This window comes from Equus quagga, chromosome 2 (assembly GCF_021613505.1).
Source record: "Equus quagga isolate Etosha38 chromosome 2, UCLA_HA_Equagga_1.0, whole genome shotgun sequence".
In the NCBI taxonomy this organism is placed as follows: domain Eukaryota; kingdom Metazoa; phylum Chordata; class Mammalia; order Perissodactyla; family Equidae; genus Equus; species Equus quagga.
Genome location: NC_060268.1, coordinates 151,242,173 through 151,260,148, shown reverse-complemented (window position 1 = coordinate 151,260,148; position 17,976 = coordinate 151,242,173). Strand labels below are relative to the sequence as shown.

The following is a 17,976-nucleotide window of genomic DNA, read 5'->3' as shown; positions in this document are numbered from 1 at the left end:
GCCGGCCCCAATTTATGTCTGTCTTTATGTCAATAACAGACCGCTTTGATTAAATAGCTTTGTAGTATAGCTTGAAATCAGGAATTGTGATGCCTCCATCTTTGGTCTTCTTTCTCAATTGCTTTGGCTATTTGGGGTCATAATGCTTCTCTACAAATTTTAGAATTGCTTGTTCTATTTCTGTGAAAAAAGCCATTGGAATTTTGATAGGAATTACCTTGAATCTATGGATTGTTTTGGGTAATATGAACATTATAGCAATATTAATTCTTTTAGTCCATGAACAAGAAATATCTTTTCATTAATTTGTGTCTTCCATTTATTTCAACAATAGCTCATAGCTTCAGGGTACACATTTTTCACCAGCTTGGTTAAATTTATTCCTAGGTATTTTATTCTGTTTGGTGAAATTGCAAATTGGATTCTTTTCTTAATTTCTCTTGCTGATAACTTACTGATAGTGTGTAAAAACACAACTGATTTTTGCATACTCATTTTGTATCCTGCAACTTTACTGAATCATTCATTTGTTCTGACAGTTTTTTGGTGGAGTCTTTAGGATGTTCTCTATATAATGTCATGTCATCTGCAAAGAGAGAGAGTTTGGCTTTTTCCTTTCCTATTTGGATGCCTTTCATTTGTTTTTCTTGCCAAATTGTTCTCACTAGAACTTGCAGCACCATGTTGAATAAAAGTGATGAGAGTGGCAACCTTGTCTTATCCTTAATCTTAGGGGAAAAGTTTTAGTGTTTCACTGCTGAACATGATGTTAGAGGTGGGCTTGTCATATATAGCCTTTGTAATGTTCAGGTACATTCTCTCTGTAGCCACTTTGTTGAGAGTTCTTATCAAGAATACAAATTTGAATTTTATCAAATGGTTTTCCTGTAGCTGTTGAAAGGATCATATGTTGATTGATTTGCAGATGTTGAACCACCCTTGCATCCCTGGAGTAAATCTGACTTGATCATGGTGTATGATCCTTTTCAGGTATTGTTGAATTCAGTTGGATAATATTTTGTTGAGGGTTTTTGCATCTTTGTTTATCAAGGATATTGCCCTACAACTTTCTTTTCTTGTGATGTCCTTGTCTGGTTTTGCTATCAAGCTAGTGCTGGGCTTGCAAAATGAGTTTGGAAGTGTTCCCTCCTCTTCTATTTTTTGGAAGTGTTTGAGAAGGATTGGTATTAATTCTTCACTAAGTGTTTCGCAGTACTTACCAGTGAAGCCATTTGGTCCAGGAGTTTTGTATGTTGGGAGGTTGGTTTATTTTTTTCCTTGTCTTACAGACAATCATCCTGGGAACCTACCTAATTTTAAAAATAGCCAGAAATTTCAACCCGTTTGCATAACTTTTTGACAATGTCTACTCAGAATATATTTCTATCCTGTGACTCAGTAATTCCACTCCTAGTTAAACACTCAAGAGGATTGAATGTGTATTTCTATTAAGAGATATGTCCAAGAATGCTCATAGTGGCTTTTTTTTCTCATTGTCCAGATTGAAAACAACTCAATTGCCCATCAACAGTAGAATGGATACATATATTGTGGTAGGTTCATATAATTGATTATGTACCAACAAAAAACTGCAATTGCTGCTACATGCAAGTATGAATGAAACCCACAGTCACAATGATTAACAAAAGAAGCCAACACAGAGAATCCATCCTTACAATCTCATTTATAAAAAATTAAAGAAGAGATTAAATTATAGTGACAGAAGTCAGAATTTGTGGTTTTCTTTGCAACCTGTGACAGGGAAGAGGCACAATGGATCCTTCTAGTATGTTGGGAATAATGTCAGAAGTGATTTTACATCACATTGATTTATATACTTTGTGTCCTTCATTTTTTTGTAGCTCAATTAAAAAAATAGAAATAGTGGAATGGACGAGAATGTGGAACTGAGAATTCTTTGTTAACAAAGAATCATGAAAAAGTCTGTTCATATTAAAAAAAATCAAGAAACTATTTACATATTTGGTTTTAGTCCTAGGAAAATTCCACGTAAAAATATTCTGATATTGATTCTGTACATTTATTTTTGTTTTACAGATGTATACATCTGTTGAGGTTAGCTTTAATCTTTGGGTGAAATCTAAGAAAATATGTTGTGAAAAATGAATTTAAGTTCTGCTTTGCTCAAACAATACACAGAAAGCATTGATCCCAGAGCAGAAAGAAAGAAAGGAAAAATAAGTCTTCTCAATAGTTATGTTATGTTGTACCTACTTTTATAAAATTCTTATAAAAATCCAGTACCAACTACTTAGGTGAGCTCATTTACTTTGTTTTTAAATTTTTTTAATTGAGATATAATTGGCATATAACATTATATTAGTTTCGAGTGAATAAAAATAATAAGTTGATACTTGTATATATTGCCAAATGATCATCAGAATAAGTCTAGTTAACAACTGTCACTGCACATAGCTACAAAATTTTTCTTTCTTATGGTGAGAACTTTTAAGATCTACTCTTGCAGCAACTTTGGAGTATGCAATATAGTGTTATTAACTATAGTCACCGTGCTGTATTTTTGGAGGTTTTTGATTATTGATTCAATCTCCCTACCAGTAATTGGTCTGTTCAGATTTTGTATTTCTTCATGAGTCAGTCTTAGTAGGTTATATGTTTCTAGGAATTTATCCATTTCTTCTAGGTTGGCCACTTTGCTGGTATGTGATTGTTCATAGTAGTCTCTTATAATCTTTTGTATTTCTGTGTCAGTAGTAATATCTCCTCTTCCATTTCTGATTTTGTTTATTTGAGTCCTCTCTTCTTTTTCTTGAGAGTCTAGCTAAAGGTTTGTGTATTTTGTTTACCTTTTCAAAACATCCACTGTCAGTTTCGTTATTATCTCTATTGTCTTTTACTCTGTATTTTATTCATTTTCACTCTCACCTTTGTTATTTCCTTCTGTCTACTAACTTTGGGCTTAGTTTCTTTTTCTTTTCCTAGTTTCTTGGTGTCTAAATTTATTTTGTTTATTTGAAATATTCTTATTTCTTAAATTAGGCGGTTATCACTATGGACTATCCTCTTAGAACTACTTTTTCTGCATCCCGTAAGTTTTGTGCCATACACCCATAGATATATCCAAAAACTGTGACTGCAGCCTAAATTCCTTATAGCAGAGAATGAAATTTTCAGCCTTGTCTAAGGAAACACTTCAACCTTTAAACTTTTATTCTGTAATTTTTACAAGGAATTCTCTTTACTAATTTGCTGTGGTTATAAAACAATTAGTAAAGCAAAGTAAAACAAGAAAAGTATGTTGGGGCTGGCCCCATGGCCGAGTGGTTAAGTTCGCGCGTTCCGCTACAGGCAGCCCAGTGTTTCGTTGGTTCTAATCCTGGGCGCACACATGGCACTGCTCATCAAACCACACTGAGGCAGCATCCCACATGCCACAACTAGAAGGACCCACAATGAAGAATATACAACTCCGTACCGGGGCATCTTGGGGAGAAAAAGGAAAAAAATAAAATCTTTAAAAAACAAAAACAAAAACAAAAAAAACTCAAGAAAGGTATGTTATATTTCCGTTTTCCTTTGTGTGAAGATTTTAAAAATTTCTCTATTAATTTCATCTCTGCCTCATTGGTTGTTCAGTAGCATTTTTTGTAATCTCCACATACTGTTGAATTTTCCAGTTTTCGTCTTATAATTCATTTCCAGTTTCGTGCTATTTGTCCTGATTTGATTTTAATCTTCTTAAATATATTAAGACATTTTGTGGCCTAATATATGGTCTAGTCTGGAGAATGTTCTATGTGTGCTTGAAAAGGATATGTATTCTGTTGCCTTGAGTGGAATGTTTTGTAAATATGTTTTAAGTCTGTCTTGTCTAATGTGTCAGTTAAGTCCAGAGTTTCTTTACTGATTTTTTGTTTGGATAATATATCCTTTGATGAAAATGGGTTATTGAAACCCTCTACTGTTATTATATTGCTATTTCTCCCTTTAGATTTGTTAATATTTGCTTTATATATTTAGGTTCTCCTATGTTGGGCGCATCATTCTTTTTTCTTTTTGTTCCTCTAACCATCTAATTTCAAGTGTTTCATTTCAAGTTTGCCGATTCTTTTTTATGCATAATAGTGTCTGCCTTGAAACTCTCTGTTGAAATTTTCAGTTCAGTCATTATACTCTTCAGTTCAAGGACTTCTGTTTGGTTATTTTTTATGAATTCTATTTCATTATTAAACTTCTCATTTTGTTCATGTATTCTTTTCCTGTTTTGTTTAGCCGTATGTGTTCTCTTGCATTTTATTTAGATTAATTAAGATGATTATTTTGAATCCTTTCCAGACAATTCATAGATCTCTATTTATTTTGATTGGTTATTGGAGCTTATTAGTTTCCTTTGGTGGTGTTAAATTTGACTGATTTTTTTAGGAACTGCGTAGCCTTGTATTTGTATCTATTCATTTGAAGTAACAGATATCTATTGTAGTCTTTACAGACTGGTTTCAATGGGTAAATATCTACTGTTTGGTCCCAGGCTGATGGGATTGCGTCTCTGGTCTCAGGTGAGTGAGGCTGGAGCCTCTTGTCATGATTACTGCTGGGTCTGCACTAAGGTCTGTGGTTGTCAGCTTGTCCTTGGTGGACAGTGCTGGTGGTAGGGTCAATGCTAATGGGGCTCCAGCTGAGTCCACAGGGGAATGGTGCTGTTTTAGGATCTGTTGTCAAGACCACGGTTGGCAAGCCTGCATCCTGGTTGCAGGCCTGCCTTCTCAAAATAGCCTTCTTTGGCCTTTAGCTACACTGGGGTCCTGCACTCTCCTTCCTGGATCCTAAAGCTCCTACAAAGGCAGTTTTGTGCATGGATTGCTGATAAATTATTGTTTCTTTGCTGGGATATGAATGGGAGATCTTCTATTCTCCCATCTTGCTGATGTCTGGTGATATACAAAACCTAATATCTATGAAAAAAAAAGAGAATTGATAAATTAGACTTCATTAAAATTAAATAATTTCTACTCTGTGAAAGACATCATCAATAGAATGGTAAGACAAGTCCCAAACTGGGAGAAAATGGTTGCAAAATCATATTAGGTAAAGGACTGTTATAAAAAATACGCAAAGAAACTTTAAAAGTCCACAATTTCAACAGTAAGAAAATGAATAACCCAAGTGAAAAATGGCCAAAAAATCTAACAAACATTTTATTGAAGAAGATATGCAGATCAGAAATATGCATGTGAAAAGATGTTCATCATCCATCATTAGGGAATTCAAAATTAATCAACAGTGAAATATTGAAACATAATTATAGAGTGGCTAAAATTTGAAGCACTGGCCACACGAAATGTTGACAAGATGTGAAACAAGAACTCTTATGAATTGCTGGTGGGAATGCAAAATGGTACAGCCAGCTTGAAAAACAGTTTGAGAATTTCTTTAAAAACTAAACATAATTTTACCACATGATCCAGCAATCACACTCCTTGGTATTACCCAAATGATTTGAGAACACAAAGTCCTGCACATGAATTTTTATTGAAGCTTCATCCAAATGGACAAAGCTTGGAAGCAACCAAGATCTCTTTCAGTAGGTGAATTAATAAGTAAACCATGGCACAACTATACAATGGAGTATTATACAGTACTAAAAATAAATGAGCTATCAAGTTATGAAAAGGCGTGGAGGATCTTTTAATGCATGTTACTAAGTGAAAGAAGTTAATCTGAGAAGACTATATATTGTACGACTTCAACTATATGACATTTAGGAAAAGGCAAAACTATGGAGATAATAAAAGGATCAGCAGTTGCCAAGCATTTGAGGGAGGGAGCAATGAATAGGTGAAGCACAGGGGAGGAGATTTCTTAAAAAATTAAAATTTTTTAATTGAGTTCATAATAGTTTATATCATTGTGAAATTTCAGTTGTACATTATTTCTTGTCTGTCACCACATAAATGCTCCCCTTCACCCCTGCGCCCACCCCCCACCCATCTTCCATTGGTAGTCACTGAACTGTTTTCTTTGCCCATGTGTTTATTTATATTCCACGTATGAGTGAAATCATAGGGTGTTTGTCTTTCTCATTCTGGCTTATTTCACTTGGCGTAATTCCCTCCAGATCCATCCATGTTGTTGCAAGTGAGATGGCTTTGTCTTTTTTACGGCTGAGTAGTATTCCATTGTATAAATATACACCACATCTTCTTTATCCAATCATTTGTTGTACTGCAACGAACATAGGGGTACATGTCTTACTTTGGATTGTTGATTTCAAGTTGTTTGGGTAGATAGTAGTGGGATAGATGGGTCATATGGTATTTATACTTTTAGTTTTTTGAGAAATCTCCGTACTGTTTTCCATAGTGGCTGCATCAGTTTGCATTCCCACCAGCAGTGTATGAGAGTTCCCTTTCTCCACACCCTCTCCAAAATTTGTTTTTAGACTTAGTGATTACACCCATTTTAACAGGTGTAAGGTGGTATCTTAGTGTAGTTTTGATTTGGATTTCCCTGATGATTAGTGACATCTTTTCATGTGTTTATTGGCCATCTGTATGTCTTCTTTGGAAAAATGTTCATATCCTCCGTCCATTTTTTGATCAGGCTGGTTTTTTTTTGTTGTTCATTTGTGTGAGTTCCTTCTATATTAAGGAGATTAATCCCTTGTGGGATCTATGATTTGCAACTATTTTCTCTTAATTGGTGGGTTGTATTTTTGTTTTGATCCTAGTTTCTTTTGGCTTCAAGAAGCTCTTTAGTCTGATGAAGTCCCACTTGCTTACTTTTTCTTTTGTTTCCCTCGTCTGAGAAGACACGGTATTTGAAAAGATCCTTTTAAGTTCAATGTGAGAGTGTACTACCTCTATTATCTTCCAGGAGTTTTATGTTTTCAGGACTTATCTTCAAGTCTTTGATGCATTCTGAGTTTATTTTTTTGTATGGCATGAGATAATGGTCTGCTTTCATTCTTTTGCGTGTAGTGGTGCAGTTTTCCCAACACCGTTTATTGAAGAGACTATCTTTTCTTCATTGTGTGTTCTTGGTACCTTTGTCGTAGATTAACTCTCCGTAGATATGAGGTTTTATTTCTGGGCTTTCAGTTCTGTTCCACTGATCTGTGTGCCTGTTTTTGTACCAGTTCCATTCTGTTTTGATAACTATGGCTTTGTAGTACATTTTGAAGTCAGGGATTGTGATGCCTCCAGCTTTGTTCTTTTTTCTCAGGATTGCTTTAGCAATTTGGGGTCTTTGGTTGCCCCATATGAATTTTAGGATTCTTTGTTCTATTTCTGTGAAGAATGTCGTTTGGATTCTGATTGGGATTGCATTGAATCTGTAGACTGTTTTGGGTAGTATGGCCATTTTAACTATGCTTATTCTTCTAATCTGTGTGCATGGACTCTCTTTCCATCTCTTTATGTCATCATCTATTTCTTTCAATAATGTCTTATAGTTTTCATTGTATAAGTCCTTCACCTCCTTGGTTAAATTTATTTCTAGACACTTTATTCTGTTTGTTGCAATTGTAAATGGAATTGGATTCTTGAATTCTCTTTCTGTATGTTCATTTTTAGACTATAGAAATACAACTGATTTTGTAAGTTGGTTTTGTACCCTGCAACTTTACTGTAGTTGTTAATTACTCCTAATAGTTTTCTGATGGATTCTTTAGGGTTTTCTATATATAAGATCATGTCATCTCCAAACATCGAAAGTTTCACTTCTCCACTCCATATTTGGGTTCCTTTTATTCCTTTCTCTTGCCTATTTGTTCTGGCCAAAACCACCAGTACTATGTTGAATAAGAGTGGTGATAGTGGGCATCCTCATCTTGTTCCTGTTCTCAGAGGGATGGCGTTCAGTGTTTTCCCATTGAGTATGATGTTGGCTGTGGGTTTGTCATGTATGGTCTTTATTATGTTGAGGTACTTTCTTTCTACCCCCATTTTGTTAAGAGTTTTTATCATAAATTGCTTTTGAATCTTGTCAAATGCTTTCTCTGCATCTATTGAGATCATCATGTGGTTTTTATTCCTCATTTTGTTAATGTGGTGTATCACGTTGATTGATTAGCAGATGTCGAACCATCCCTGTGTCCCTGGTATAAACCCCACTTGATCATGCTGTATGATCTTTTTGATGTATTGCTGTATCTGGGTTGCCAAAATTTTGTTGAGGACTTTTGCATCTATGTTCATGAGCGATATTGGCCTGTAGTTCTCCTTTTTTGTGCTGTCCTTGTCAGGCCTTCATATCAGAGTGATGTTGGCCTCATAGAATGTGTTAGGAAGTGTTCCATCTTCCCTAATTTTTTGGAATAGCTTGAGAAGGATAGGCATTAAATCCTCTCTGAAAGTTTGGTATAATTCTCCAGGGAAACTGTCTGGTCCTGGGCTTTTATTTTTTGGGATGCTTTTGATTACTATTTCAATCTCTTTACTTGTGATTGGTCTATTCAGATTACCTTTTTCTTTTTGGTTCAGCTTTGGGGGGTTGTAAGAGTCTAAGACTTTATCCATTTCCTCTACATTGTCCATTTTGTTTTCATACAGCTTTTTGTAGTATTCTCTTATAATTCGTTGTATTTCTGTGGTATCTGTTGTTATTTCTCCTCTTTCATTTCTAATTTTATTTATCTGTGGTTTCTCTCTTTTTTTCTTTGTACTTCTGGCTAGGGGTTTTTCCATTTTTTTAATCTTCTCAAAGAACCATCTCTTTGGTGCATTGATCCCTTGTACTGCATTTTTTCTTGCAATAGTATTTATTTCTGCTCTGATTTTTATTCTCTCTCTCCTTCTGCTGACTTTGGGCTTTATTTGTTTTTCTTTTTCTGACTCAGTTAGGTGTAGTTTGAAATTGCTTATTTGATATTTTTCTTCTTTGTTAAGTTGAGCCTGGATTGTGCTGAATTTCCCTCTTAATATGGCTTTTGCTGCATCCCATATGAGTTGGTGCAGTATGCTTTCATTTTCATTTGTCTCCAGATGTTTTTTGATTTCTCCTTTAATTTCCTTAATGATCCATTGCTTGTTCAATAATCTGTTGTTTAGTCTCCACATCTTTGTCCTTTTCTCAGCTTTTTTCTTGTAATTAATTTCTAGCTTCATGTGTTGTGATCAGAAAAGATGCTTGTTATTATTTCAATCTTCTTAAATTTACTGAGGCTTGTCTTGTTTCCCAACATATTGTCTATCCTTGAGAAAATTTTGTGCACACTTGAGGAGAGTGTGTACTCTGCTGTTTTTGGATGGAGTGTTCTATATATGTCTATCAAGTCCAACTGGTCTAGCTTTTCGTTTAAGCCCACTGTCTCCTTGCTGATTTTTTGCCTGGATGATCTATCCACTGCTGTGTGTGGAGTGTAGAGCTCCCCTACTATTATTGTGTTATTATCAATATCTTGTTTTAGGTTTGTTAATACTTGCTTTATGTACTTTGGTGCTCCTGTGTTGGGTGCAAATATATTTATAAGTGTTATGTCTTCTTGGTGGAGTGTCTTTATAATCATTATATACTGCCCTTCTTTGTCTCTCTTTACCTGTCTTATCTTGGAGTCTACTTTGTCTTATAGAAATGTTCAGACACTTGCTTTCTCGTTTGCCATTAGCTTGGAGAATCATCTTCCATCCCTTCACTCTGAGCCTGCATTTGTCGTTGGAGCTGAGATGTGTTTCCTGGAGGCAGCATATTGTTGGATCTTGTTCTTTAATCCATTTTGCCACTCTATGCCTTTTTATTGGAGAATTAATTCCATTTATGTTTAGGGTGATTATCAATATATGAGGCCTTACTGATGCCATTTTCTCACTCTTTTACTGGTTCTCCTGCATTTCCTTTGTTTCTTGTCCTGTCTATTTTGGTCTACCAATTGACTTATGCAGTTTTAAATGTTGTGTTTCTTTGTTTTCTCCTTATTTATTATTTTTGTCTCTGTTCTTTTTTGTTTAGTGGTTACCATGTATTCAAAATCTCATAGATGAGATAGTCCATTTTCTGATGGCTCTTTATTTCCTTAGACTAAGCCAATTCCATCCCTTTCCTCTTCCCCTCCTAAGTTGTTTTTGTCACATCTTATTCCATCTTGTGTTGTCAGTTTGTGGTTAAAATGACAAGACTATCTTTGTTTTTGTTGTTTTCCTTCCCTTTATCTTTAATGCTATTCTTGAGTATTTGCTAACTTGTTCTGATCTATAGCTACAATTTTCTGATTTTCTCTACCAATTTTTCTCCTTACTCCATGCTTTGTAACCCCTTTCTCCTTTTTTTTTAAGGTATGAGGGCCTTCTTGAGGATTTCTTGTAGGGGAGGGAGTCTTGTGACTTGAACTCCCTTAGCTTTTGTTTATCTTGGAAAGCTTTTATTTCTCCATCATATCTGAATGATATTTTCACTGGATAGTGTGTTCTTGACTGAAAGTTTTTGTCCTTCAATGATTTGAATATGTCATTCCAGTTTCTCCTAGCCTGTAAAGTTTATGCAGAGAAATCTGCTGAAAGCCTGATAGGGGTTCCTTTGTAGGTTATTTTCTTCTGCCTTACTGCCCTTAGTATTTTTTCTTTGTCATTTACTTTAGCCAGTTTCACTACTATATGCCTTGGAGTAGGTCTTTTTACATTGACATATTTAGGAGGTCTTGTAACCTCTTCCACATGGATTTCCATCTCCTTCCCCAGGTTTCAGAAGTTCCCTGCTATTATTTCTTCGAACAAGCTTTCTGCTCCATTCTCCTTCTCTTCTCACTCTTGAATACCTATAATTCTTATGTTGCATTTCCTAATTGAGTCAGATAGTTCTCAGAGATTTTCTTGATTTCTTTTTAGTCTTAGTTCTCTCTCCTCCTGTATCTGGAGCATTTCAACATGTCTATCCTCAATTATGCTTATTAACCCTCTATGATGTTGCTTGAGCATTCAGGGAATCCATATTTTGTTTTTTCTCTTCCATTGTGTCTTTCATCTCCAATATTTCTGACTGATTCTTCTTTATAGTTTCAATCTCTTTTGTGAAGTAGCTCCTGTACTTGTTGAATTGTTTCTCTACATTCTTTTAACTCATTGAGGTTTTTCACTACAGCTATGTTGGATTCTCTGTCATCTAGATTACATGTTTCTGTGTCCTCAAGACTGATTCCTGGGTACTTGTCATTTTCTCACTGGTTTGGATATTTAATATAATTTTTGATACTGCTAGAGGGCTTGGCTGTGTTTTTGTGCATCATAGTATTATTTGGTCACAGTTACTGCCTCTTGGCACTGGGTGGGGGTCAAGAGAGGCATATTCTGAACCCTTTGCATTCTGTTGGCATCCCACGCACTGGAGCTGGTGCTTGGTGGGTGGGGGGAGGGGCTATTTCTTCTACTTGCTCTCGGGGTTTTCTTGTTCTGCCCTTGCTATCTTCTCTCCTGGGTTGTTGGCTTGATGAGGTTGCCCACATGTTAGCTTTCACCTCGGCAGGGGCTTTCACCTAGGTTGCAAGAGCCCTCAGGGATCTTTGAAGTTCCCATGAAGGAACATCCCCTCCCCCATTCCTTCCCTCTCGGAGGCTGCCCCTGGTCCTGCATCCCAGTCTTTCAGGGAGGGAATGAAGTTGTCTCTTACCTCATTCCACCTCTTCTGTGGGGGGGTGGGTCCAGCCTCTCTGCCCTCTGTTGTATGCCTATGTGTGTCTCTCAGACGTCTTTTGTGTTGTGTTTGAATATCCTCTGATGGAGTATGAATGTCTTTTTCATTGTACGGTGGAGGGGAGAGACTACTTGGAAAGCTCACTCCATCCTGATGCTGACATCACACTGGGATGTGATTTTTAAGGCAGTGAAATTATTGTGTATAATACTATAAGGGTGGATAAATGTCAGTGTATATTTTTCCAAACCCATAGAATGTAGAACACAAAAAGTGAACCCTAATGTATAGTGTGGTCTTTTGTTAATAGTGATGTCTTGATGATGGGTTATCAATTGTAACAAATGTTCCATTCTGTTGTGGGACGATGGTGGTGGGAGATCCTTTGTGTGAGTGTGGGATGGAGTATGTGGGGACTTTCTGCTTAATTTTGCTGTGAACCTAAAACTGCTCTAAAAAATAGTCTATTAATTAAAAAAATATATATATAATAGCTCTAATCCACAACTCTAGCCAACTCAAAGTTTGCATCACTCTGTGACTGTAGAGGGCTTTATACTGATGCTCCCCTGTCCATCCATTTGATCAGCAATGGGAAATCTCTTCAACATGAGAAATCACTGACCTGGAATGGGGAAACCTGGATTCTAAGGCAAGGTCTTGAAGGTTGGTGACATTTCACTTCACTGATTTAAAAATTGATCGTTCCTAAAAATAATGATTAGACTAGATTTCCTCAGAGATATCTTCTTTCTTCAAATTATCTACGGAGTCTTCATTCTATGGCCTTTCAAAGAAAGGGCCAGGGAGGAGCCTCAGTAGAGAGAATGAGGAGCAGGGAAGAGATACTTGCTGCTTTGGGAATAAAATGATTATTCTAAAGAGAGCGACTGAGCTAGTGAATATCTCTTAGAGTTTACATCTATGTGAGTCAAGCAGAAAATTACTGTTTCTCTTTGTTGTAGACAAAGGGTTTAATGAGACCTGGACTCACTCAAGTTCTAACCTAGTTTAATCAGTAGTTGCTGTAATTATTAACTAAATTAATGTTGATTTTTAATATCACTTTTTAGAGTGAATCAGATAATACTGAATCATAGTCCACACTCAGTAATTGTTGGGGAACTTGCCTGAACTCAATGTTTTGCTTGGAGATAGCATGCAGGACTCAGGGGATGTGGGGCTTGAACTCTACCACCTGCAGACTGTGTGTCCTTGACCAAGATGCTCAAAGTCCAAAGCCAGCTTCCTCATCATTAAAATGGGAGTAATTTTACCTTCATCAAAGATAATTTAGAGAACCAAACGCTTATTATGGTGTGAAATTTTTTTGTCAGTCTCCCTGTAAATGTGAGAACTAAACTATTTTATAACTAGGGTTTTGACAAATCTTAATTTTTCCCTTCCTAAAAGAGCTTAGAAATAACTACACTAATCAATTTAGAACAAATACAATGATATCTTGACAGAACATGCCTTTGAATAAACATTGCCCTTAGTTATCTACAATTTATATCATTCTAGTGATATTTAGATCCTCATGACCACTAAATATTTTCTCTTGGCAGGACGGCATTTTGTGGTGGTTCGTGCTGTGGGTCTATTTAATGAAGTCCCTGCCTCTCATCCTTCACTGAAGCCACGCTTTTTGTTCTGTCTACAATCGCCATCTGCTGACTCTACTTCATTTCATTATTTCTGACAATGACAGTCCAAAAAAGCAACAGAAGCAGCTGTTTCTAGAGGTGACTGTGAGGCGGGGGAAGCCATACTTTCTCAAGACCTGCTCCCTCTAAATTTCATGGATTGGCTCTTCCCTCAGTTACACTGAACATGTTTCACTTCTGCAGTGATAGAGAGAGTGGAGACTCTATGGCCCTTTTATCCTTGGCATCATATAAGGGACATCTATTTGATGTGAAGCCTGTTCTTTTGTGAACAAGGTCAGTGAGGTGTAAATTCAAACTAATTGGTACTTCGAGGGTTTTTTTCCCTTTTCTTAAATTGTTGTTGAGGCAGCTGTGGTGTAAGCCATAGTGCACCACAGTGGGCATCAGAGGTCTCAGTTCTAATCTCAGGCCTGCCGCCTATGAGCTGTGTGATTCCAGAGTCTCCCTTTATCCATTTTAGAAATAAAAATTAATAGACTTCATTCTCCTGTGATTTTTAGGGGGCTTAATAGTAAAAGGTGTGTATATTGACTTAGATAATGACCTGATATATGTTGGTTATTCCAGATGTGAGTTATGCTAGCTATTTTATGTTTAGGCAGCTATAATGTTAGTACAGTATATTAAAATATTTAAAAGACTTCCATTTTCAAGGACAAAGTATCTTAGTCTTTGATAAAACATTACAAGGTAAAATTTTTTATATGTAAGAAATAGAATGCACTTATTTCCTCTAAAGTTCTAATTTTCCAACTGGTCATCAGTCTGAGAATCCAGAATATTGAGCAATATTTTGGATCAAATCACTTACTTCAGTGGTTCTTAATTCGGGCTGTACTTGAAACGAACTGAGGGTTTTTGTGTTTGTGTTTTAATTATCACTTCTTGGGCCCTATCCCAGAATCTCAAAGATAAGAGATTGGAAAGAAAAGCAAGGCTAAAGAACACTTTGTTTTTATCTTTATCAGTGGACCAAAAGTCCACTCAGAAGGCATTAGAGTTGACCTAGCTGATTGATAGGTCACTTTATACCTCAGAGTGGCACATGTTGAATTAGCAGGACGTGTTATAAAAGCATTGGATTTCAGGCTCCCAGTTGTCTGACTAAGAAGTGACAATAGATCTGGTCTCTGTCTCTCCTGCTTCTTTCACTCTGGAACCAGAGCTCCAGGAAAGGGAAGCTCCTGCCTGGCCCCCCTCCTCTCCCTACTATTGGAAATATCCTACAGTTAGATGTTAAGGACATCAGGAAATCTTTAATCAACGTAAATATGCTTTATGCTCCCTCTGTAGCTTGCAACCATAGGTAAATTGACACATCCTTTTAAATAACATGTATTCCTAGTGGCAAATGATTAAAATAGATCATTGTACAGAAAAGACTCCTTGTGTATTTCAACAATTTCACTGTTTCTTTAATTTGCCTTTGTCATATTGTGGAATGAAGTAATGCATTTTGGGAGAAGAGAAATATTTGATTTATTGTAAGACAGGATCAAAATAATAACGTGGCAAATATCTGGAGTGCTGCTGCTCTTAATTGTTTCATAGTCATTTGTTTTGATTTTTTTCTGAAGGCAAATGGTAATGGAAGTGTTTTGTGATTAGAGATTTCATTCAAGAGGTTATCTGGGGCTGGCCCTGGGCTGAGTGTTTAACTTCACATGCTCTGCTTTGGAGATATGGGGTTTGCTGTTTTGGGTCCTGGGTGTGGACCTACACAGCACTCATCAGGCCATGCTGTGGCAGCATCCCACATAGAACAACTAGAATGACCTACAACTATGTACCAGGGTTTTGGGAAGAAAAAAAAAGAGTTCAATTGGCAACAGATGTTAGCTCAGGGTCAATCTACCTCACCATAAAAAATGAAGAAAAAAAGCTATCTGCTTTATGAGGTATAGATTTTGTTCTGACGAATCACGGAAATTAAACTTCCCTGAAGAAGAAAATTATGTCTAATTTTAAGAAATAGCTATGGGCTCAGGATCAGCATAAATGAATGAAAGAAATAATCATTGAGGATCTCTTGAGTGGTCACAGAGTCCTTTTGGATTTTCACAAAGCTGCTGTCTGTACCCTATGAATGCTGCAGGATAAAAGAAATTGTTTGTCCGTGAGATGGTGCATGTTTCTGGCACTCTCTTTGTGATGCTTGTTCTCCTTCTGTGTTTGTAATGCCACTGGTTTCAAATTGGAGTGGGTGTTAGAATCATTTGGGCTCATTTTTAAAAATATAGAGTTCTAGTATTCATTACAACACTACTAAATCTGAATTCCCATGGTTAGAGTTCTACAGGTGATCCTGAAGCAATCAGCCTCATATTGTTCCAAACATGGGAGGCATTCAGACTGATAAATTGTTCAAGCACCAGATATTGATGAAAGAGAAGTCCAAATTTGTATCTTCTATTTTTTTAGCCATCGTACATGCAAAAGAATTTGTAATTCTATGATTTCAGTTTCTTTATTTGTAAAACAGAGCAAATAAACTTGTGAATGTGTCAACGTGAAGATTATATAATCTGTGTGCTGACGGCCTAGGTCATTGCATGGCACATCATAGGCCATTCATATGTAGCAGCTATAATAATAATCACATTCATGAATGAAATTCGGAAGTATTTAAAGCTGTGATGGCTGAATAGAAACATAAAATATATGATGATAATGTAAGTCTGAATCATGCAGATTGACTTCTTTTGCTAATATTTGCATTTTCTTTCCACTTCCAAGCTCTCAATATTGTATGGCCCTGTGTTCACTCAGAATTTGGGCTTGGGCCCCACGGTGGTGCTGCATGGACATGAAGCAGTAAAGGAAGCCCAGATTTATCTGAGAGAGGAGTTTTCTGTAAGAGGTCATTTCTCAGTGAGTGAAAGAGCTAAGAGAGGATGTGGTAAGTGTGTGTGTTCATGGTCAGCATTGGCAATGGGGTGGGGAGGATGGAAAATATGAATTTAAGGATCTCCTCAGCAGAGCTTTGCCCAGCTCCAAGGCTGCCAAGTATCTGCTTCCTCTTCCTTGTGGAGAATCTCCCTTCTAGTCCCTCTTTTCCCTCAGATAGGAATAGCATTCAGCAATGGGAAGAAATGGAAGGAGATGTGGTATCCATTGTAATTCTCCTCTTTCACTTCTGATTTTATTTATTTGAATCTTTTTTTCTTAGTGAGTCTGGCAAAGGGTTTGTCAATTTTGTTTACCCTCTCCAAGAACCACCTCTTAGCTTCATTGATCCTTTCTATTGCTTTTTTTTTTTTTTTGGTCTCTATTTCATTTATTTCTGCTCTGATGTTTAGTATTTCTCTCCTTCTACAGACTGTGTAGGTCTCCTTCCTTCTTTTTCTAGTTCTCTTAGGTGTGGTTTAAGATTACTTGTTGCAGATTTTTCTTGTTTGTTGAGGTAGGACTGTATTGCTATACATTTCCCTCTTAGTACTGCTTTTGCTACATCCCATATGAATTGATAAGCTGTGTTCCACTAGGCGTGCCCTACAAGAAATGTTGAAGGGAACCCTCCTACCTGAAAGAAAAAGGAAAATGTTTACAAATCCTGAGCCAGTACATAGACAGAAAATTTTGAAAATTTCAGTTATATGTCAGAATAAGTTAGCAAACATTTTATTAAACCAAAAAGATAAAAAGAAAAAAAAACATGAAAAATAAGTATAACTACTTCAATTTGTTCAAAACACAAATAAGAATAATTTGTGACAACAAAACATAGAAGAGGAAGAGGAAAGGGATGGAACCTGCATAGGCTAATGGAGATATAAGGCTTCAGAAAAAGGAATATCTCATTTATGAAAACCTCATGCTAACCACAAAACAAAAAATCAGAGTGGAGTCACAAATCATAAATAAAGAGAAAACCATCACAGAGAATCACCAAATTGAAATGGCAGATAGAAATACAAGGAGAAAGAAACAATAAAAATAAAGAACTAGAAAACAAGAGATAAAATTGTAGTACTAAGCCCTCAAATATCAATAACCACTGCGAATTTAAATGCACTGAACTCACCAATCAAAAGACAGAATGGCTGGATTGATTAAAAAACAATACCCAACAATATGCATCCTCCAGAAAACACATCTCATCTCTAAAGACAAACATAGCATCAGAGAGAGGGGATGGAAGATGAATCTCCAAGCAAATGGCAAGCAAAAGAAAGTGGGTGTATCCATACTTATATCAGATAAAGCGGACCTGAAGATAAAAACAATAATGAGAGAGAAAGAAGTGCATAAATTTAGGTAGACGGAAAAGGGAAGCCTTAATTGAGTGTAACCCAAAATGAACTTGGAAAGATAAAGAGCTGGAAATTAGTGTTTGCCAAGTAATCTGTAAGCATGAATGCTGTCACAGAAAATTTTGATTTGATAAGGAAGAAATATGAGCAAAGGCAAGAATGGAATTCAGATAATTATTAGGAAAAATTATCCTGTGCATAGAAGGATCTATATGATGAGAATAAGGTTCAAAGACTAGTTTGGTGATTTTTCATTTCTTTAAACTTGTACTTGATGACAATCTGGGCCACAGAAGTTCAGAGGAATCTGAAACAAAATCAAGGTTTTTCATCTTGTCATATTCTCAGAGTCATAGGACAAGAATCAATTAGGCTGTGCCGAAGTCTGCTTTGATGCAAGTCAAAGCAGTAGTAACATTTCAGAAGAAACGGAACAGAAAAATTGGGAAGTA

The 17,976-nt window shown here is 36.3% G+C and overlaps 1 protein-coding gene across 1 annotated transcript in view; it reads left to right on the top strand.

Moving 5' to 3' along the window:
• Nucleotides 1-4,517: 4,517 nt before the first annotated feature.
• Nucleotides 4,518-17,976, top strand: part of LOC124236360 (cytochrome P450 2C21-like) — a 66,488-nt gene continuing 53,029 nt past the window's right edge. Inside the window, exons 1-4 of the mRNA XM_046655318.1 lie at nt 4,518-4,538; nt 12,191-12,267; nt 13,170-13,544; nt 16,008-16,170. Coding sequence (XP_046511274.1) covers nt 16,166-16,170 — 5 coding nt within the window. The 5' untranslated portion in view covers nt 4,518-4,538; nt 12,191-12,267; nt 13,170-13,544; nt 16,008-16,165. The remainder of the gene's footprint in view (nt 4,539-12,190; nt 12,268-13,169; nt 13,545-16,007; nt 16,171-17,976) is intronic.